This window comes from Pan troglodytes, chromosome 17 (assembly GCF_028858775.2).
Source record: "Pan troglodytes isolate AG18354 chromosome 17, NHGRI_mPanTro3-v2.0_pri, whole genome shotgun sequence".
In the NCBI taxonomy this organism is placed as follows: domain Eukaryota; kingdom Metazoa; phylum Chordata; class Mammalia; order Primates; family Hominidae; genus Pan; species Pan troglodytes.
Window position 1 is genome coordinate 22,248,855 of NC_072415.2, and position 23,201 is coordinate 22,272,055.

Below are 23,201 nucleotides of genomic sequence, written 5' to 3' on the forward strand. Positions count from 1 at the left end.
TTGGCTTTTGTCAAATAGGCTGTGGTAAGTTATTTCGGGATCAGTCATGGGGGGAAAGAGAAGGAAACTGACAAAGCAACAGATATTTAAAAGAGCAGGGACTATGTTAGTAACCTTCATTTTGCTATCTCACTTATTGTCACAACGATTCTATCAACCTACCTCACAAAGCCAAGTGGGGTTAGGACTTTGCTGAAAGAAAGATTTCTCCCTGTTTTCTTCTAGAGGATTTTTAGCTTTAGGTGTCATGCTTAGGTCTATGATCTTTTTTGTAGAGAGTGCAAGGCGTAGATTGAGGTACATTTTTTTTACATATGAATAGCTAATTGTTCCAGCACTATTCACTGAAAAATCTATCCTTTCTCCATTGAATTGCCTCTTTCCAAACTTGTTGAAAGTCAATTCACCATATATGTATGACTCTATTCTGTTCCAGTCATCTGTATGTCTATCCTTTCTTCTCCACTACTTTTTTTCTTTTTTTCTTTTCTTTCTTTCTTTCTTTCTTTCTTTCTTTCTTTCTTTCTTTCTTTCTTTCTTTCTTCTTTCTTTTTTTTTTTTTTGAGACAGGGTCTCACTGTGTTGCTCAGACTGGTCTTGAACTCCAGGCCATCCTTCTGCCTCAACCTCCTGAGTAGCTGGGACTACATGCACGCACCACCATCCCTGGCTTATCCCTTATGCCTTGATTACTGTCGATTTATAGTTAAGTCTTGAAATTAGATAGTGTGGATCTTCCAACTTTGTTGTTCTTCAGAATTGCTTTAGCCTTTCCAGTTTATTTGTTTTTATATATAAAGTTTAGAATTAGCTTGTTGATTTCTACAAAAAATCCTGTAGGGATTTTGATTGGATTGGTGTATCTTTCTCCACTTGTTTAGGTCTTTGATTTTTTTAATCAGAATTTTGTAGTCTTCAGCGTGTAGATCTTACATATATAATTTGTTGTGTGTGTAGGCGTGTGCGTGCTGTTTAAATAGTACTTTGAAAAAATCCAACCTTCAAGTGTTTATTGATCGTAAATAAAAATACAATTAATTTTTGTATATTGACCTTGTATCCTGTGACCTAGCTAAACGCACTTATTAGTTCTAACAGCTTTGCTGTAAATTCTTTGTGAATTTCTATGCAGACAATCATGCGAATAGTTTTATTTGTTTTATTTATTTGTTTCCATTAATTTCTTCTTCTTGCCTTATTGCAGGCTATAAACTTTAGTATGATGTTTAACTTTTTAAAAAAATCCTTGTATTGTTCCTATTCTTAGAGTTAAGACAAGTCTTCCACCATCAAGGATGAGGCTAGCTGTTGTTTTGTAGGTAATATTTACCAGGTTGAGAAAGTTCCCTATGTTTTTTTTTTTTAAATAGCTTTGGCAGTTTGTGTTCTTTAGGAAATTTGTCCATTTAATCTAAGTTGTTAAATTTATAGGCTTAGGATAGTTTGTGCTGTTTCCTTATTATTATTTATTATTATTATTTTTTGAGACAGAGTCTTACTCTGTTGCCAGGCTGGGGTGCAGTGGTGCAATCTCAGCTCACTGCAACCTCTGACTCCCTGGTTCAAGCTATTCTCCTGTCTCAGCCTCCCGAGTAGCTGGGATTACAGGCATGTGGCACCACGCCCAGCTAATTTTTGAGAGATGGGGTTTCACCATGTTGGTCAGGATGGTCTGGATCTCCTGACCTCGTGATCTGCCTGCCTCAGCCTCCCAAAGTGCTGGGATTACAGGCATGAGCCACTGCAACTGGCCTCCTTATTATTCTTCAGTGCCTGTAATGATTTCTCCTCTTCCATTTCAGTTATGGATAATCGTCCTCTCTCTGTATTTCTTGGTGAGTGTGGCTAGAGGCTTATCGGTTGTGTTAATTTCGTTGGGCATGATGGTTCACACCTGTAACAAGCATTTTGGGAGGCCGAGGTGGGAGGATCACTTGAGGCCAGGAGTTCAAGACCAGCCTGGGCAACTCACTGAGACTCCTTCTCAATAAATAAATAAATAAATAAAAATAATTTTTTTTGAAGTTCAAGTTTTATTTAATAAATTAAAATACATTATTCAATTTTAATTAATTTAAAATTTTTTTATTATACTTTAAGTTCTGGGGTACATGTGTAGAACGTGCAGATTTGTTACACAGGTATACACATGCCATGGCGGTTTGCTGCACCCATCAACCCCTCATCTACATTAGGTATGTCTCCTAATGCTACCCCTCCCCTAGCTCGCCACCCTGTGGCAGGCCCTGGTGTTTGATGTTCCCACCCCTGTGTTTATGTGTTCTCATTGTTCAACTCCCACTTATGAGTGAGAACATGTGGTGTTTGGTTTTCTGTTCCTGTGTTAGTTTGCTGAGAATAATGGTTTCCAGCTTCATCCATGTCCCTGCAAAGGACATGAACTCATCCTTCTTTATGGCTGCATAGTATTCCATGGTGTATATGTGCCACATTTTCTTTAGCCAGTCCATCATGGATAGGCATTTGGGTGGGTTCCAAGTCTTTGCTATTGTGAATAGTGCTGCAATAAACATATATGTGCATGTGTCTTTATAGTAGAATGATTTATTATCCTTTGGGTATATACCCAATAATGGGATTGCTGGGTAAAACGGTATTTCTTGTTTTAGATCCTTGAGGAATCGCCACACTGTCTTCCACAATGGTTGAACTAATTTACACTCCTACAAACAGTGTAAAAGCATTTCTATTCCTTCACATCCTCTCCAGCATCTGTTGTTTCCTGACTTTTTAACGATCACCATTCTAACTGGCATGAGATGATATTTCACTGTGGTTTTGATTTGCATTTCTCTAATGACCAGTGATGATGAGCTTTTTTTTCATGTGTTTGTTGACCACATAAATTGTCTTCTTTTGAGAAGTGTCTGTTCATATCCTTCACCTACTTTTTGATGGGGTTGTTTTTTTCTTGTAAATTTGTTTAAGTTCCTTATAGATTCTGGATAATAGCCCGTTGTCAGATGGGTAGATTGCAAAAATTTTATTCCATCCTGTAGGTTGCCTGTTCACTCTGATGATAGTTTCTTTTGCTGTGCAGAAGCTCTTTAATTTAATTAGATCTCATTTGTCAATTTTGGTTCTTGTTGACATTGCTAAACCACCACATCAATTTTGGTGGTTTAGTCATGAAGCCTTTGCCCATGCCTATGTCCTGAATGGTATTGCCTAGGTTTTCTTCTAGGGTTTTTATGGCTTTAGGTCTTATGTTTAAGTCTTTAATCCATCCAATTTTTGTATAAGGTGCAAGGAAGGGGTCCAGTTTCAGTTTTCTGCATTTGGCTAGCCAGTTTTCCCAACACCATTTATTAAATAGGGAATCCTTTCCCCATTGCTTGTTTTCATCAAGTTTGTCAAAGATCAGATGGTTGTAGATGTGTGGTGTTATTTCTGAGACCTCTGTTCTGTTCCATCAATCTATATATCTGTTTTGGTACCAGTACCATGCTGTTTTGGTTACTGTAGCCTTGTAGTATAGTTTGAATTCAGGTAATGTGATGCCTCCAGATTTGTTCTTTTTGCTTAGGATTGTCTTGCCCATACGGGCTCTTTTTTGGTTCATATGAAATTTAAAGTAGTTTTTTCTAATTCTGTGAAGAAAGTCAATGGTAGCTTGATGGGGATAGCATTGAATCTATAAATTACTTTGGGCAGTATGGTCATTTTCATGATATTGATTCTTCCAATCCATGAGCATGGAATGTTTTTCCATTTGTTTGTGTCCTCTTTTATTTCCTTGAGCAGTGGTTTGTAGTTCTCCTTGAAGAGGTCCTTCACATCCATTGTAAGTTGGATTCCTAGGTATTTTATTCTCTTTGTAGCAATTGTGAATGGGAGTTCACTCACGATTTGGCTCTGTTTGTCTGTTATTGGTGTATAGGAATGCTTGTGGTTTTTGCACATTGATTTTGTTTCCTGAGACTTTGCTGAAGTTGCTTATCAGCTTAAGGAGATTTTGGGCTGAGGTGATGGGGTTTTCTAAATATACAAGAGAGACCATTTGACTTCCTCTTTTCTTAATTGAATACCCTTTATTTATTTATCTTGCCTGATTGCCCTGGCCAGAACTTCCAATGCTATGTTGAATAGGAGTGGTGAGAGAGGGCATCCTTGTCTTGTGCCGGTTTTCAAAGGGAATGCTTCCAGCTTTTGCCCATTCAGTATGATATTGGCTGTGGGTGTGTCATAAATAGCTCTTATTATTTTGAGATATGTTCCATCAATACCTAGTTTATTGAGAGTTTTTAGCATGAAGTGGTGTTGAATTTTATCAAAGGCCTTTTCTGCATCTATTGAGATAATCGTGTGGTTTTTGTCATTGGTTCTTGTTAATTTTCTGCCTTGTTGATCTGTCTAATATTGACAGTGGGGTGTTAAAGTCTCCCATTTTATTGTGTGGGAGTCTAAGTCTCTTTGTAGGTCTCTGAGAACTTGCTTTATGAATCTAGGTAATCCTGTATTGGGTGCATATATATTTAGGATAGGTAGCTTTTCTTGCTGCATTGATCCCTTTACCATTATGTAATGTCCTTCTTTATCTTTTTGATCTTTGTTGGTTTAAAGTCTGTTTTATCAGAGTAGGATTGCAACCCCTGCTTTTTTTTTGCTTTCCATTTGCTTAGTAAATATTCCTCCATCCCTTTATTTTGAGCCTATGTGTGTCTTTGCACATGAGATGGGTCTCCTGAATACAGCACACTGATGGGTCTTGACTCTTTATCCAATTTGCCAGTGTGTGTCTTTTTTTTTTGAGACGGAGTTTCACTCTTGTCTCCCAGCCCATAGCCCTCACTTCCTCTCACCTATTGTTGCGGTCTCTGCCTATGGGCAGAGACCACTGCTTCCTCGCTTTCCCACTGCTTGCTTGCTTGTTTGCTTTTTTTTCTTTTTGAGATGGAGTCTTGCTCCGTCACCAGGCTGGAGTACAGTGGTGTGATCTTGGCTCACTGCAACCTCTGCCTCCCCAGTTCAAGTGATTCTCCTGCTTCAGCCTCCTGAGTAGCTGGGATTACAGGTGCATGCCACCATGTCCAGCTAATTTTTTGTATTTTTAGTAGAGACAGGGTTTTGCCATATTGCCCAGGGTGGTCTCGAACTCCTGACCTCAGGTGATTCACCCACCTCAGCCTCCCAAAGTGCTGGGATTACAGGCATGAGCCACTGTGCCTGGCCCACTCTGTGTCTTTTAATTGGGGTATTTAGCCCATTTACATTTATGTTAATATTGTTATGTGTGAATTTGATCCTATCATTATGATGCTAGCTGGTTATTTAGCCTATTAATTGATGCAGTTTCTTCATAGTGTTGATGGTCTTTACAATTTGGAATGTTTCTGCAGTGGCTGGTACTGGTTTTTCCTTTCCATCTTTAGTGCTTCCTTCAGGAACTCTTGTAAGGCAGGCCTGGTGGTGACAAAATCTCTCAGCATTTCCTTGTCTGTAAAGGATTTTATTTCTCCTTCACTTATGAAGCTTAGTTTGGCTGGATATGAAATTCTGGGTTGAAAATTCTTTAAGAATGTTGAATATTGGGCCCCACTTTCTTCTGGCTTGTATGGTTTCTGCAGAGAGATCTGCTGTTAGTCTGATGGGCTTCCCTTTGTGGGTAACCCAACCTTTCTCTCTGGCTGCCCCTAACATTTTTTCCTTCATTTCAACCTTGCTGAATCTGATGATTATGTGCCTTGGGGTTGCTCTTCTTGAGGAGTATCTTTGTGGCGTTCTCTGTATTTCCTGAATTTGAATGTTGGCCTCTCTTGCTAGGTTGCGGAAGTTCTCCTAGATATCCTGAAGAGTGTTTTGTAACTTGGTTCCATTCTCCCTGTCACTTTCAGCTACACCAATCAAATGCAGGTTTGGTCTTTTCACATAGTCCCATATTTCTTGGAGGCTTTGTTCCTTTTCATTCTCTTTTCTCTAATCTTGTCTTCATGCTTAATTTCATTAAGTTGATCTTCAATCTCTGATATCCTTTCTTCTGCTTGATTGATTCGGCTATTGATACTTATGTATGCTTCACAAAGTTCTCGTGCTGTGTTTTTCAGCTCCATCAGGTCATTTACGTTCTTCTCTAAATTGGTTATTGTAGTTAGCAATTCTTCTAACCTTTTTTCAAGGTTCTTAGCTTCCTTGCATTGGGTTAGAACATGCTCCTTTAGCTCAGAGGATTTTGTTATTACCCACCTTCTGAAGTCTACTTCTGTCAATTCATCAAACTCATTCTCCATCCAGTTTTGTTCCCTTGCTGGTGAGGAGTTGTGATCCTTTGGAGGAGAAGAGGTGTTCTTGTGTTTGGAGTTTTCGGCCTTTTTGCACTGGTTTTTCCTCATCTTCGTGGATTTATCTACCTTTGGTCTTTGATGCTGGTGACCTTTGGATGGGTTTTTTTTTGTGGATGTCCTTTTTGTTGCTGTTGATGCTATCTATTCCTTTCTGTTTGTTGGTTTTCCTTCTAACAGTCAGGCCCCTCTGCTACAGGTCTGCTGGAGTTTGCTAGAGGTCAACTCCAGACCCTGTTTGCCTGAGTATCACCAGCAGAGGCCGCAGAACAGCAAAGATTGCTGCACGTTCCTTCTTCTGGAAGCTTCCTCCCAGAGGGGCACCTGCCAGATGCTAGCTGGAGCTCTCTTGTATAAGGTGTCTGTCGACTCCTGCTGGGAGGTGTCTCCCAGTCAGGAGTCATGGGGGTCAGGGACTCACTTGAGGAGGTAGTCTGTCCCTTAGCAAATCTTGAGCACTGTGCTGGGAGATCTGCTGCTCTCTTCAGAGCCAGCAGGCAGGAACGTTTAAGTCTGCTGAAGCTGCGCCCACAGCCGCCCCTTCCCCCAGGTGCTCTGTCCCAGGGAGATGAGAGTTTTATCTATAAGCCCCTGACTGGGGCTGCTGCCTTTCTTTCAGAGATGCCCTGCCCATTGAGGAGGAATCTAGAGAGGCAGTCTGGCTACAGTGGCTTTGCGGTGCTGCGGTGGGCTCCGCCCAGTCCAAACTTCTCAGCGGCTTTGTTTACACTGTGAAGGGAATACTGCCTACTCAAGCCTCAGTAATGGTGAACACCCCTCCCCCCACCAAGCTCTAATGCCCCAGGTCGACTTCAGACTGCTGTGCTGGCAGCAAGAATTTCAAGCCGGTGGATCTTAGCTTGCTGGGCTCCGTGGGGGTGGGATCTGCTGAGCTAGACCACTTGGCTCCCTGGCTTCAGCCCCCTTTCCACAGGAGTGAATGGTTGTGTCTCACCGGCATTCCAGGCTCCACTGGAGTATGAAAAAAGCTGCAGCTAGCTCGGTGTCTGCCCAAACAGCCACTCAATTTTGTGCTTGAAACCCAGGGCCCTGGTGGTGTAGGCACCCAAGGGAATCTCCTGGTCTGCAGGTTGCAAAGACCATGGGAAAAGCATAGTATCTGGGCCGGAATGCACTGTTCCTCACGGCAGAGTCCCTCATGGCAGAGTCCCTCATGGCTTCCCTTGGCTAGGGGAGGGAGTTCCCTGACCCCTTGTGCTTCCCGAGTGAGGTGACACCCCACCCTGCTTCTGCTTGCCCTCCAGGGGCTGCACCCACTATCTAACCAGTCCCAGTGAGATGAGCTGGGTTCCTCAGATGGAAATGCAGATATCACCTGCCTCCTGCATTGATCTCGTTCATAGCTGCAGACTGGAGCTGTTTCTATTCAGCCATCTCGTGAGCCACCCAATAAATAAAATTTAAAAAAAAAAAAAAGAAAGAAAAGTTGCTTCTTTTTAAGGCTGAATAATTAATATTCCATTAATTATCGTACATGTATGTACATGCCAGATTTTGTTTACCCATTCATCCACCAATCGACACTTTCTTTGTTTCCACCTTTTGGCTATTTTGAACAATGCTGCTATGAACATGAATGTATAAATATCTGTTTGAGTACCTGTTTTCGGTTCTTTTGGGTATATACCCAGAAGTGACATTGCTGGGTCATATGGTAATTCTATACCTGATTTTTTGAGGAATCACCATACAATTTCCACAGTGGCTACACTATTTTATATCCCACTTAGCAATACATAAGAGTTCCAAATTCTCTACATCTTCACCAACACTTGTTATTTTTTCACATATAATTGCCATCCTAATGGGTGTGAAGTGGAATCTTGTGGTTTCAATCTGCATTTTCCTAATGATGAGTGACATTGAGCATCTTTCCATGTGCTGTTGGCTATTTGCATATTTTCTTCGGAGAAATGTCTATCAAGTCCTTGCACATTTGTTAATTGGGGTTTTTGTTGCTGCTGAGTTCTTTGGATAGTTTTGGTTTTTCTCTATTATTATGTTCTTAATTTCATTGAGTTATGCTTTATCTTTATTATTTCTTTTCTTCTGCTTGCATTGGGTTTAATTACCACTTCTTTTCCTAGTTTCTTAAAGTGAAAATTTAGATAAGTTATCCAAGACTTTTTCTTTTCTAATATAAGCACTTAATGTTATAAATTTCCTCTGTGCACTTCAGCTACATCATACAAATTTTTTTTTTTTTTTTTTTTGAGACAGAGTTTCACTCATGTCACCCAGCTGGAGTGCAGTAGCACAGTCTCGGCTCACTGAAACTTCTGCCTCCTGGGTTCAAGCGATTCTCTTGCCTTAGCCTCCCGAGTAGCTGGAATTACAGGTGCCTGCCACCATGCCCAGCTAATTTTTGTATTTTTAGTAGAGACTAGGTTTCACCTTGTTGGCCAGGCTGGTCATCATACAAATTTTGATATATTGAATTTGGGTTTTTGTTCCATTAGAAGTACTTTAAAATTTCCCTTTTGACTTCTTTTTTACATATGGATTATTTGAAAGTGTATTGTTTATCTTCCACATATTTGGAGATTTTCCAAATATTTTCTATTATTATTCCAGTTTAATTCAGCTGTGGCATAATACATACTTTATATTATTTTTTTAAAAATTTATGGCACAGAATGTAATCTGTCTTGGTGAATGTTTCATGTATATTTGAAAATACAAATTTTTCTTTTGATAGTGTTCAATTAGGTTGAGTTTAATTAGGCCACATAAGTCAAATAGGTCTTCTGTAGCCTCACTGATTTTCTATTGACTTGTTCTGTTGACTGAGAAAGGAGCATTGAAATCTCCAACTGTAATTCTGAATCTGTCAATTACTTGTAGTTTTATCAATTTTTGTTTCATGTCTTTCGAAGCTCTGTTGTTAGGTGCATACACATTTAAGATTACTGTCATGTCAGTGAATTGACTCCTTTATTATTATATAATGCTCCACTTTTTCCTGGAAATATTTCTTGTTCTAAAGTCTGCTTTGTCTGATAGCAATAGAACCACTTCAGCTTTCTTTTGATTCGTGTTTTCATGATACCTCTTTTTTCATCCTTTTAACTCATCCTTAAAGTGGGTTTATTGTAGACAGCAAATAATTAGGTCTTTAAAAAAAAAAATACAGCCAGGTGCAGTGGCTCACATCTGTAATCCCAGCACTTTGGGAGGCTGAGGTGGGTGGATCACGAGGTCAGGAGTTCGAGACCAGCCTGGCCAATATGGTAAACCCCGTCTCTACTAAAAATACAAAAATTAGCTGGGCATGGTGGTGTGTGCCTGTAATCCCAGCTACTGGGGCAGCTGAGCCAGCAGAATGGCTTGAACCCAGGAGGCGGAGGTTGCAGTGAGCTGAGATCATGCCACTGCACTCCAGCCTGGGTGACAGAGCAAGACTCTGTCTCAAAAAAACAAAAACAAAACAAAACAAAACAAAACCAACAAAACAGTATGACAAATTTCTTCTTTCAATTTGTAAGTTTAAACGGTTTATAGTTAATGTAATTGCTAATATAGTTGGATTAAATTCACCATCTTGGCCGGGTGTGGCAGCTCACGCCTATAATCCCAGCACTTGGGAGGCTGAGGTGGGCAGATCACTTGAGCCCAGTTCAAGACCAGCCTAGGCAACATGGTGAAACCCCATTTCTACAGGAAAAAAAAAAAAAAAAAAAAAAAAGCTGGGCATGGTGGCACATGCTTGTAGTCCTAGCTACTCGAGAGGCTGAGGTGGGAGAATCACCAGAGACCAGGGAGGTCAAGGTTGCAGTGAGCTGTGATCATGCCACTGCACTCCAGCCTCAGCAACAGAGCGAGACCCTGTCTTAAAAAAGGAAAAAAAAAAACCCAGCATCTTGCTAGTTGTTTTCTATAGACATTTAAAGTCAGTGCTCATCTTATAATGATTTGTGCATATAGTGATTGCTAGCAAATTTAAATGACACTAAGAACATAAGCCATTTGGGCCATCTTCTAGTTGGTGGGAAGTCAAAATCCTGCTTGGATGGTTATTACAAATAAATAAGGAACATGCTACTATATACTTAAGCCAAAACGTTAGTAAATCTGTTCAGACTGTGAGAAGACAGCAAAGAGTCTAAAGACCTGGGGCTCTGACCCAGCTCTACCCCTTGCTAGCTATGGAGATCTGGGCAAGTTGCCTAATCTTCCTGAGACTCAGTTAAATAGACAAAACAATACCGTCTACAAGCAATTAGAGGAACTATCTCTAAATCTTGGGTACAGTTGAGGAAAAAAAATCTCTTCATTTGGGGAAAGTCCAGAGAAAATGGAATTTCTGCATCTGGATGACAAATGGAATTTCTGAATCTGTTTGATGACTTGTCACAGTAAGCTTGCGAGTATTTTTGTGTACAGGGAGAATAATTAGAATATATGTATAGACCAGTGACTGCTGCAAGGATGCAAATGAGAAACTAGGGACTTCAACTAATGCAGAAGGTTGGAGAAGAGGATTTAATTCAATGGGGCTTGAAGACCAATCGGATGTAGGGAATAAAAAAGAAGTCAAGGACCAGTCCCAAGTTTCAGATTTGGGAAGCTAGGTAAATAGTGGTTACTTTCACTGAGGTATGAAATATAAGAGGACAAGTTTCAGATTTGGGAAGCTAGGTAAATAGTGGTTACTTTCACTGAGGTATGAAATATAAGAGGACAAGTTTCAGATTTGGGAAGCTAGGTAAATAGTGGTTACTTTCACTGAGGTATGAAATATAAGAGGACAAGTTTCAGATTTGGGAAGCTAGGTAAATAGTGGTTACTTTCACTGAGGTATGAAATATAAGAGGACAAGTTTCAGATTTGGGAAGCTAGGTAAATAGTGGTTACTTTCACTGAGGTATGAAATATAAGAGGACAAGTTTCAGATTTGGGAAGCTAGGTAAATAGTGGTTACTTTCACTGAGGTATGAAATATAAGAGGACAAGTTTCAGATTTGGGAAGCTAGGTAAATAGTGGTTACTTTCACTGAGGTATGAAATATAAGAGGACAAGTTTCAGATTTGGGAAGCTAGGTAAATAGTGGTTACTTTCACTGAGGTATGAAATATAAGAGGACAAGTTTCAGATTTGGGAAGCTAGGTAAATAGTGGTTACTTTCACTGAGGTATGAAATATAAGAGGACAAGTTTCAGATTTGGGAAGCTAGGTAAATAGTGGTTACTTTCACTGAGGTATGAAATATAAGAGGACAAGTTTCAGATTTGGGAAGCTAGGTAAATAGTGGTTACTTTCACTGAGGTATGAAATATAAGAGGACAAGTTTCAGATTTGGGAAGCTAGGTAAATAGTGGTTACTTTCACTGAGGTATGAAATATAAGAGGACAAGTTTCAGATTTGGGAAGCTAGGTAAATAGTGGTTACTTTCACTGAGGTATGAAATATAAGAGGACAAGTTTCAGATTTGGGAAGCTAGGTAAATAGTGGTTACTTTCACTGAGGTATGAAATATAAGAGGACAAGTTTCAGATTTGGGAAGCTAGGTAAATAGTGGTTACTTTCACTGAGGTATGAAATATAAGAGGACAAGTTTCAGATTTGGGAAGCTAGGTAAATAGTGGTTACTTTCACTGAGGTATGAAATATAAGAGGACAAGTTTCAGATTTGGGAAGCTAGGTAAATAGTGGTTACTTTCACTGAGGTATGAAATATAAGAGGACAAGTTTCAGATTTGGGAAGCTAGGTAAATAGTGGTTACTTTCACTGAGGTATGAAATATAAGAGGACAAGTTTCAGATTTGGGAAGCTAGGTAAATAGTGGTTACTTTCACTGAGGTATGAAATATAAGAGGACAAGTTTCAGATTTGGGAAGCTAGGTAAATAGTGGTTACTTTCACTGAGGTATGAAATATAAGAGGACAAGTTTCAGATTTGGGAAGCTAGGTAAATAGTGGTTACTTTCACTGAGGTATGAAATATAAGAGGACAAGTTTCAGATTTGGGAAGCTAGGTAAATAGTGGTTACTTTCACTGAGGTATGAAATATAAGAGGACAAGTTTCAGATTTGGGAAGCTAGGTAAATAGTGGTTACTTTCACTGAGGTATGAAATATAAGAGGACAAGTTTCAGATTTGGGAAGCTAGGTAAATAGTGGTTACTTTCACTGAGGTATGAAATATAAGAGGACAAGTTTCAGATTTGGGAAGCTAGGTAAATAGTGGTTACTTTCACTGAGGTATGAAATATAAGAGGACAAGTTTCAGATTTGGGAAGCTAGGTAAATAGTGGTTACTTTCACTGAGGTATGAAATATAAGAGGACAAGTTTCAGATTTGGGAAGCTAGGTAAATAGTGGTTACTTTCACTGAGGTATGAAATATAAGAGGACAAGTTTCAGATTTGGGAAGCTAGGTAAATAGTGGTTACTTTCACTGAGGTATGAAATATAAGAGGACAAGTTTCAGATTTGGGAAGCTAGGTAAATAGTGGTTACTTTCACTGAGGTATGAAATATAAGAGGACAAGTTTCAGATTTGGGAAGCTAGGTAAATAGTGGTTACTTTCACTGAGGTATGAAATATAAGAGGACAAGTTTCAGATTTGGGAAGCTAGGTAAATAGTGGTTACTTTCACTGAGGTATGAAATATAAGAGGACAAGTTTCAGATTTGGGAAGCTAGGTAAATAGTGGTTACTTTCACTGAGGTATGAAATATAAGAGGACAAGTTTCAGATTTGGGAAGCTAGGTAAATAGTGGTTACTTTCACTGAGGTATGAAATATAAGAGGACAAGTTTCAGATTTGGGAAGCTAGGTAAATAGTGGTTACTTTCACTGAGGTATGAAATATAAGAGGACAAGTTTCAGATTTGGGAAGCTAGGTAAATAGTGGTTACTTTCACTGAGGTATGAAATATAAGAGGACAAGTTTCAGATTTGGGAAGCTAGGTAAATAGTGGTTACTTTCACTGAGGTATGAAATATAAGAGGACAAGTTTCAGATTTGGGAAGCTAGGTAAATAGTGGTTACTTTCACTGAGGTATGAAATATAAGAGGACAAGTTTCAGATTTGGGAAGCTAGGTAAATAGTGGTTACTTTCACTGAGGTATGAAATATAAGAGGACAAGTTTCAGATTTGGGAAGCTAGGTAAATAGTGGTTACTTTCACTGAGGTATGAAATATAAGAGGACAAGTTTCAGATTTGGGAAGCTAGGTAAATAGTGGTTACTTTCACTGAGGTATGAAATATAAGAGGACAAGTTTCAGATTTGGGAAGCTAGGTAAATAGTGGTTACTTTCACTGAGGTATGAAATATAAGAGGACAAGTTTCAGATTTGGGAAGCTAGGTAAATAGTGGTTACTTTCACTGAGGTATGAAATATAAGAGGACAAGTTTCAGATTTGGGAAGCTAGGTAAATAGTGGTTACTTTCACTGAGGTATGAAATATAAGAGGACAAGTTTCAGATTTGGGAAGCTAGGTAAATAGTGGTTACTTTCACTGAGGTATGAAATATAAGAGGACAAGTTTCAGATTTGGGAAGCTAGGTAAATAGTGGTTACTTTCACTGAGGTATGAAATATAAGAGGACAAGTTTCAGATTTGGGAAGCTAGGTAAATAGTGGTTACTTTCACTGAGGTATGAAATATAAGAGGACAAGTTTCAGATTTGGGAAGCTAGGTAAATAGTGGTTACTTTCACTGAGGTATGAAATATAAGAGGACAAGTTTCAGATTTGGGAAGCTAGGTAAATAGTGGTTACTTTCACTGAGGTATGAAATATAAGAGGACAAGTTTCAGATTTGGGAAGCTAGGTAAATAGTGGTTACTTTCACTGAGGTATGAAATATAAGAGGACAAGTTTCAGATTTGGGAAGCTAGGTAAATAGTGGTTACTTTCACTGAGGTATGAAATATAAGAGGACAAGTTTCAGATTTGGGAAGCTAGGTAAATAGTGGTTACTTTCACTGAGGTATGAAATATAAGAGGACAAGTTGGAGGGGGCTGGTTTATAAATAGAAGGTAATATCAGTTTTAATGTCAGTTGATTTAGAGGTGTCCATAAAACCAAGGTGGAGATGCCAGTAGGTAGTTTGATGGGTGTATTTGGAGTTCAGGAGTAGTCTTCACTAGTCTTGGAAGTCATCGGTGTACAGGTAGAGGCTGGGCCACTGTACACTGACAGTTGGGCCCTGACCTCTCTCTACTCTGAGCTTCCCCAGGACTTGGTGCGTCTTCCGTGGATTCACAGAGGCTGCTCTGCTGCGTGTTCTAGTTATGGATCCGCCATCCCTTGCACCTGAAACTCGAGGGTCGTTGTATTGATCTAGGCCTTGCACAAAGCAACCACACAGCAAATTTCAACTGTTACTACAGTGTCACAACAGAAATAATGGGTTCCTTCTATCACGTCCTGACCCACTCATCACTCTTATGCAGCTTGTAAGCCAAGTTACAAATTCTAGGCAACGCGTAATCTATACACAAGGACTTTCCCTCTCCCTGGTAATGTAAGTCACTCATGGAAAAAGACCTAATTTGAGGAAGCTTGTTTGAGAGCTGGAGACATGCGAGGCAAATCTCCTGTTCTGTTGTCATCAACTAATATTCACCCCTCACATTTCATTTTAAAGACTTTAAGCAATTAGTTAAATTAAGCCAGCTGCCCACTAGTGACTCCATTTTGAAGCCCCAGGAGATAGAAAGAGAACCAGCTGGAGATGAGTGTACAGAGAATGAACCTGTTGTTTCCCCACTGCTTTACAAGAAATCCACTGTAATTCTCCACAAAGCTGCTCAACTCCAGGATGTTTAGCATCCAGTTCACAGACCAGAAATACAACTGTGTGGCCCCAACAAAATCTGCAGATCTTGTGGTCTTGGGTGGTTTTTATTTGTTCTTAGATTATGCTCCTCTCCATCTACATGGATGACTGAAAATTCCTTTTATATCTGGCTCTATTTACTTCAGAGTCTCTGTGAGAACCAAATAAGACACTAACCTAGGACAATGAGCTATAAACGTATAAAATATTACTTGCGACTGTTCTTCAAAGACAGTTCCTAGCTGGGCATGGTGGCTCATACCTGTAATCCTAGCACTTTGGGAGGCGGAGGCAGGCAGATCGCTTGAGCCTGAGTTTGAGACCAGCCTGGGCAACATAGTGAGACCCCCGTCTCTACAAAAAATAGAAAAGGTGCGTGCACCTGTAGTCCCAGCTACTCAGGAGGCTGAGACGGGAGGCTCATCTGAGCCTGGAAAGGTCGAGGCTACAATGAGCCATGATCGCACGAGTGCACTCCAGCCTGGGTGACAGATAGAGACCCTCTCTCAAAATCAAAACAAAATAAAACAAAACAAAAACACAATAGGACAGTTCCCTTAAAAAATCTAGAGGAATGGCTGGGCACAGTAGCTCACACCTGTAATCCCAGCACTTTGGGAGGCTAAGGCAGACAGATCACTTGAGGTCAGGAGTTCAAGACCAGCCTGGCCAACATGGTGAAACCTGTCTCCACTAAAAATACAAGAATTAGCTGGTCATGGTGGAAGGCACCTACAATCCCAGCCTTGGGCAGTGTGGAGCATTGCTTGAACCTGGGAGGAAGAGGTTGCAGTCAGCCGAGATCGCGCCACTGCACCAGCCTGGATGAGTGTGTCTCAAAAAACAAAACAGAAATCTAGAGGGATCAAACTGCATTTCAGCTGATCAGACAATGGACTGCTGGGCTGTCCAAAGGTGAGACAGGCCACTGACAGCATGAGAACCACTGGCCAAGCAGATACTGAATAACCAGCCCCTATGACAATGTGGGAATTAACAGTCTAGAAAATTTAGCTCTAGTCCCACGCTCACAAATCGTATTCATTGGAAGAAAAACCCAAAAGTATACTTACCGGAAAACCTAAGAATAAAAATTTAATCAGTCTGGGCCAGTGGTTCACACCTGTAATCCCAGTACTTTGGGAGGCCAAGGTGGGTGGATCACCTGAGGTCAGGAGTTTGAGATCAGCCTGGTCAACATGGTGAAACCCCATCTCTACTAAAAATACAAAATTAGCTGGGTGTGGTGGCGTGCACCTGTAATCCCAGCTACTTGGGAGGCTGAGGCAGGAGAACTGCTTGAACCTGGGAGGTGGAGGTTGCAGTGAGCTGAGATCACACCATTGCACTCCAGTCTGGGCAACAAGAGCAAAACTCAACAACAACAACAACAAAAATTAAACTCAAGAGCTATAAACCACACTGCCTTCTTGCAAAGTCCAACTTTAACCCCCAAACTATCCTACTAAACAAGGATAGCACTTTTGTTAATACTACAGTTGACAGACTGAAAATGCAGAAACTAATATTGAGTTGTAAACATAAAATAGACCACAGATTGCTGAATGAGCTACAAATGCCCATGCCAAACACCACCTTTTTTTTTTGTTGAACTCATCTGTGAGGATCTGTTTCTTGAGCTCACTCCTGGTTCCAGGTCCTCTATCAGTCAGGAAGACAGACACCAATGCGGGATATCTAAACAGAAGGATTTAATACAGGGGACTACATGGCTGTTCAAATGCTAAACCAATGAAGTGAAGGAAGCAGCTACCAACCCTAGGGCCCTGGGGGCAAAAAGGGGAGGGCACTGCCACAACTCAGGAGCTCAGAGGAAGGACCCCTGCAAGACTGGGTCCAAGCTTCTGAGGAGGGGAGTGCAGACTCGGAGGAGCAGGACCCTGGGGGGCAGAGGGACTGCTGAGGGTACAGTCCAGCAGGGGCTGGAATGACCCGGCTGGCAGGACACTGAGAAGCCCAGATGCCACTGGTACCTCTGACAGGGCACAGTGAGGTTGGAGCCAGGGGTTCCGCAGGAAGCTGGAGGCTAGAGCTGGTGGTCTGTTGTTGCTCCAGGGAGGCTGATGGGAACGGAAAAATGGCAAGCAAGCCCCTTCTTCCCTCCTGCCAACTTCTAGCTCTCCATCAGCAAGTTTTAACAGGAAGAGCAAGAGGGTTTGGCAAATATAGTTGGGAGTCCCAACCCCAGCATCACAGAGCAGAACACAGAAGGGCAGGGTGGGAGGTGAGGGTAGGTAAATCACCAGCAGTCGTAATCAACTGTGGCTGATAAAGGCATATACACGAACTAAAAATCTTTTCTGGAGGACACGACAATCCAGTTTGCTACAGCTCAGTGGCACTAAAGAAGTCCCTGCACACTGCTGTGCTGCCATCGCCACTGTCCATCTTCCCCAGCTGAAACTCTGCACCCAGAAACAATGCCTCATCCCCTCTCCCGCCCTCCTGGGAACCACCATTCTACGTCGTCTCTATGAATCTGGGTGCTCCATATACCTCATGTAAGTGGAATCAGGCAGTATCAGTCCTTCTGGGCCTGCTTATTTCACTCAGCGTAATGTCTTCAAGGTTCATCCGCGCTGCACATGTGACAGCATTTCCTTTCTTTTTAAGGATGAATATCCCATTGTTTGTAGAACACACATTTTGTTTATCCATTATTTTGCTGATGGACATTGGGGCGGTTTCCACCTTTCGGCTCTCGTGAACAATGCTGCCGTGGGCACTGGTGTACAAGTACCTGTTTGAGTCTCTGCTTTCGATCTTTTAGATATAAACCTAGAAGTCAAATTGCTGGATCATATGGTAGCTCTATGTTCAGCCCTTTGAGAAACCATCAAACTCTTTTCCCCAGTGGAGGACTATGCTTTTCCTGTCTAAACACTCAAAAGGATTAAGCTGTGGAGCTCATGGAGAATACTGTCATATATACAATTTATAATTGGATAAATAAATATGGCAACTCAACTTCATTCATAAATACAAAATTTTATTTGCACTTCATTAGTGTAGAAAGACCACAATGCTTTTCATACCACAACACTCAAGACACACCAAGTTATTCAAATACATAATTACTTAATTACCTTGACTAAACAAAACAGTGCAGTTTAATAAAAGATATACCAAAGATAGAGTTCACAAATTCATCATCAGACCAAAAAAAAAAAAAAAAAAAAAAAAAAAGAACACAGTCTAGGCTTAATCAGAATAAGCTTCACCGTAAAGGGGGAAGTTTTATCATTACAAAGGTACAGAGTGTTTAGGCAAATACACGTATGTTCTTTGATATAGTAAAATGCATCTCTTTAAAATTCCTTTAAACAGGATTTGTTTAGGACAGCAGCGTGTTTTAAAATCTTTTTCTATAGTTTCAAAAACATTTCTTTCTTTATTGAATCTTTGTAGTTCTTAAAAGCATAAAGGTACATCCCTTAGGAAGCCATGAGAGAGATTCTGTGGCCTTAGGACCAAGTCAAATCCAACCCTCTAACTAGTAATATTCTACCATTATGTAACATTAATAAATAACCTTCAATGACGGCCATGAATGGAGCTTTGCTTCGTGGCAGAAACACTCCAATACTTCAGATGCTACCACTGGGGGAAATGTCTTGTAAATAAAGAAAAAGCACTTAAGATAGCTTTTTTCCAAAAAGTCTTTAGTTTTACAAATTTTCTTTAAAACGGTAAGCAAAGCACCACGTTCTCTCTTATCAGAATATCTTCTGTCCTCATAATATAATTAATAAGGACAATTATATTATTTATTTCAAGAAACATTATACCTTTCGTTTCTCCCATTCTTCATATTAGAAGTACTAGGTTTCCCAGTGTATGTACACTAGACACTGGGGTAATGAATGAAATATAATAATTTGGAGGGAAATAGGTAACTTATAACCAAAACTTACCCAGGATTGCATATATGCATATTTACAAGTTAGTGTATAGCTCTGACTTGGATTACAAAGTGCGAAAGGAAATTGTCAAAATGATTGTAGTGCAGAATAGAACGTTTTTTCCCCTTTCCAGGAATCATTTCCACTTTGTCTCCAAAGTAGGAAATCAACAGCATCGGACATGTGGTCTTGGTGGAGGCAGTTCTGGCGGTATCTCAGGCTCTGGTTGTAACGACAGGATACTATTGGACAACTCATTCCTTAAAATATCCAGAGGCATCTAACGTATAAACAAAAAAAAAAATCCATTTTAACTTTACAAGGTACACATACAGCTGACCCTTGAACATGGGTTTCAACTGCACAGGTCCACTTATACATAGCTGCTTTTCAATACAAGTTTCACCTGCCTCTCCTGCCTCCCCACTCACCTTCTCCTCCGCCTCTGCCACCTGGAAGAGACAGCAAGACCAATCCCTCCTCCTCCTCCTCCTCCTCAGCCTACTCAATGTGAAGATGACACAGATGAAGACCTTGATGATGATCCACTTCCGCTAATGAATAGTAAATATATTTTCTCTTCCTTATGATTTTCTTAATAACATTTTCTTTTCTCCAGCTTACTTTAAGAACATGGTATAAAATACGTATAACATACAACCTATGTGTTAAGTGACTGTTTATGTTATCAGTAAGGCTTCCAGTCAGTGATAGGCTTTTAGTCGTTAAGTTTTTAGGGAGTCAAGTTATACTCAGATTTCTGACTGTTTAGGGGGTCAGCACCTCTAGCCCCCTTGTTGTTCAAGGGTCAACTGTAAATGCTTTCCAAATTATACAATTATATAAAAAAAGTATTATTATTGAAAGTCCTCCGATCATTAAAGATCAATTAGACATTAAAATATTAAGCCAAAAAAAGCCATGTTCAAGACACTTCATATCACAACATGAACAATGCCCAGCCTACTTAATACCCTATGGTAGAAGAGAACAGATCAACCTCATAAACATATATTTTCACAGAACCAGGCAAAATAAAAATACATTAATAAATTTTAAAAATGGTCTGCATTCCAAGGAGTTGCATACTTACTAAAGACAGACATAACCTACCTTGGCAATTATATAAACTTTTTTTTTTTTTTTTTTTTTAAATAGAGACAGTGTCTCATTCTGTCACCCAGGCTGGAGTGTAGATACGATCATAGCTCACTGTATCAAATTCCTCAAATTCCTGGGCTCAAGCAATCCTCCTGCATCAGCCTGGGTAGCTGGGATTACTACAACCAGGTACATGCCACTACACCTTGCTAATTTTTAAATTTTTTTTTGTAGAGATGGGGCTTCACTGTGTTGCCCAGTCTGGTCTTGAACTCCTGGCCTCAAGTGATCCTCCCACCTTGACCTTCCAAAGTGCTGGGATTACAGGTGTGAGCTACCACACCCAGCCTAAACAATTGCTTTATTAAAAGCTTCTGAATTATGTATGAACTGAGCAAATTTCACTTAATAACATAAACTTCAGTTCTTATTAACAATTTTTGAATGTAAGCCTAAAGATGCCTGAAGAAACTGCTGCTGCTCAATGAAGCTGTCTAGCAATTTTCTTGCAACTCAGCATCATGGAAAGGTCTCTGTAAGGAAGTGGCTCCCACCAGGGAGCAGAACAGGAAGGGATGCAAGCGCAGTACCAAGGGGCTCTCTTTTCCGCTAAGACACCTGCAGACTTGGCTAGGTCTCCAACTGAATTCTCACAGAAAAACGGGGGAGGGAAAAAAAGCAAATGTCAAATAAACACAGCATATTGCTATACCCTGTTAAGTCTACCCTGCTGTATCTTAAGGCGAAGCAAGTATGCCATATACCAACCCCAAGGACACCAGAAGCCCCTGGGTGGGAAACGGCTACAGCAGGCCAGGTGCCTGTGGCTGAGTTAACAACCATACCCGGTTCTTGCGCCTGAGCACAACTACTGTATTTTGGTTTCTAAATACAAAATTCTCAGTAAAAAAGCAATAAAGGAAACAACAGGTTTCAGATGATATACTTTTATGATGTAGATTCTTTTTTTTACCTTTTTCAGAATGTCATCGACAAGTTTCAGAAATATCTCGTCCACATTGAAGTTATCCTTGGCACTTGCTTCACAGAACCGCATCCCAGTGATTTGCTGTGCAAACTGAGAAGAAACACACACCTATTTCCTCTGTGTGGGGCCTCACAGACCAGCGTGCGAGCATGAGGCCTCTGGGCTCAGCTTCAAGGGAAGGGCTGGGATTAAGGGGTAGAAAGTCCCACTGATGCTCAAAGATAAAGTTCACAAGTGTAGCAAATTCTTACATTATAAGCAACTAGCAAAACAAAAGACAATAAAAATCCTGAAGGTGATGCCAGGACCTTCCAGTCAAATCAGTTGCCTAAGTTTCTAAAAGTGTAACATATCTGACATTTAAATGTGAATAGCATCGTTTCTGCATGATTCAATCCTTAGCACAAACCAAGGAAGTTTAAAGTACGTTAAAGTAAATTATAAAAGCAACTTTATGGCTTAAAATATGTTTCTCTGTATAAAATGTCAGGTTAGATAATAATGTTGTATACACTGATGTGTTTTTTTCTCCCTCCATTTCAGAATGAATTTAAAGGCACAGTTAGTCAAAAAAGTGCAAACAAATTAGGAGGATGTGACTGAGTAATCACTGTATTGATAATTTCTTTGTAATTTTTAAAATAAGTAATTTATTAAAAGAAACAGTACCTCAAGCGCTAAGCACAGTGTGTGGCAACCGTGCGTCCCATACCCTCTCACCTTTTCCCCCTGCTGCCTGGTGATTTCTCTGTCCGTTTCACAGTCCAACTTATTTCCAACTAAGAGAAGCTCTGCATCTTCTGAAGCATACTGTGGAATTTTAAAAGAAACCACATTTCAAAGATGGGCATCGCCATATACTGACAGCAGAAATATAAACCGATACAGTATTTTTCGCTAATTTACATTTGTCCATTCACTTCCACTGTCTTTGAGGTTCTACCAGTTCCCAGGCAGGACTGGGCAGCAGTGCAAGGCAGGGCTCACTGTGTCTTAGAAAGAACTAGGGCACAGGCATTAAGAACCACAATGCTCTTGGCTGTTGACCCAACAATTCCCAAGACCTCTTCCTAAGGAAATGATTCAACATACAGGCAAAGCTCTACACTCAAAATGGTTATCAACTGAAAAACCTACAAGTCAAACAAAATGGCTCAAGAATCAAGTTATTTTAAAAACACAGGCATTTAAAAAAACACACGCTTCAGAAGAACAGAGAATGACACAGGAAGGACTCCGTGACAGAATATTCACAAAATAAGCAAGACGTAAAGCTAAATACAGTGAAACCAATTTGGTTTTTCAGGATGCCAGAGGTACAGATTTCTTCTTTACTTTTGTGCTTTTCTTCATTTTCCAAATTTCTATAATGAAGGTATCATTAATTTTATAACCAGGAAAAAAGTTAAGCTACATTTCTAAGTTTAAAAATACATATAGGTACAATAAGATTTCTGTCTTTAAAAATGAGGTTAAAATCTCTTGAGCAACTTACTGTTCTAAAAAGTTATTTGAAACAGATTGCAACAAAAGGAACCTGAATGGTGTGGCCGTGGGCCAGTTACGCAGCCAGGTGAGGAGTGCCGGCCCCTTATCAGGGAGGTGTGGGTAACAGTGACAGCACCCACCGCAGGGCTGGGGCAATGGGCTCCGCACTCAGGAAATGATGCTCTCACTCAAGTAGGGTGAAAAGCAGCAGTTGACGACAAAAGGAAGACAGCATCAGACCTCAAGACCTGGGTGGGCACAGACTCACAAACTCAAGTACCAAATGGGGTAGGATTTAGGCCATTTCTTTTGGTTTTGTATTCATCCTATTCGTTCTAAAAGTTTTAGACTATGAGGACTGTCCACTTCTAATTTCCACAGAATTGCACTCTGTGACTTCCATATCAGGGAACATCAGTATCCACTGATGTGCCAATGGAGGGCCTGGTATGACTGATGCCCAGTGCAGAGCAGGCTGGGGCAGGGGCCCCGCCTCAGGTCTGATCCAACCTTGCAACCCTGATCCTAACAACTTTTTTTTTTAATGAAAAAAAAAAAAAAAAAAAAAAAAAGAGAGAGATG

The 23,201-nt window shown here is 40.3% G+C and overlaps 1 protein-coding gene across 1 annotated transcript in view; it reads right to left on the reverse strand.

Moving 5' to 3' along the window:
- Positions 1 to 18,108: 18,108 nt before the first annotated feature.
- Positions 18,109 to 23,201, reverse strand: part of RAB12 (RAB12, member RAS oncogene family) — a 29,943-nt gene continuing 24,850 nt past the window's right edge. The window contains exons 4-6 of the mRNA XM_001140752.8: positions 21,852 to 21,941; positions 21,117 to 21,221; positions 18,109 to 19,322 (exon numbers count right to left, since the gene is read on the reverse strand). Coding sequence (XP_001140752.2) covers positions 19,209 to 19,322; positions 21,117 to 21,221; positions 21,852 to 21,941 — 309 coding nt within the window. The 3' untranslated portion in view covers positions 18,109 to 19,208. The remainder of the gene's footprint in view (positions 19,323 to 21,116; positions 21,222 to 21,851; positions 21,942 to 23,201) is intronic.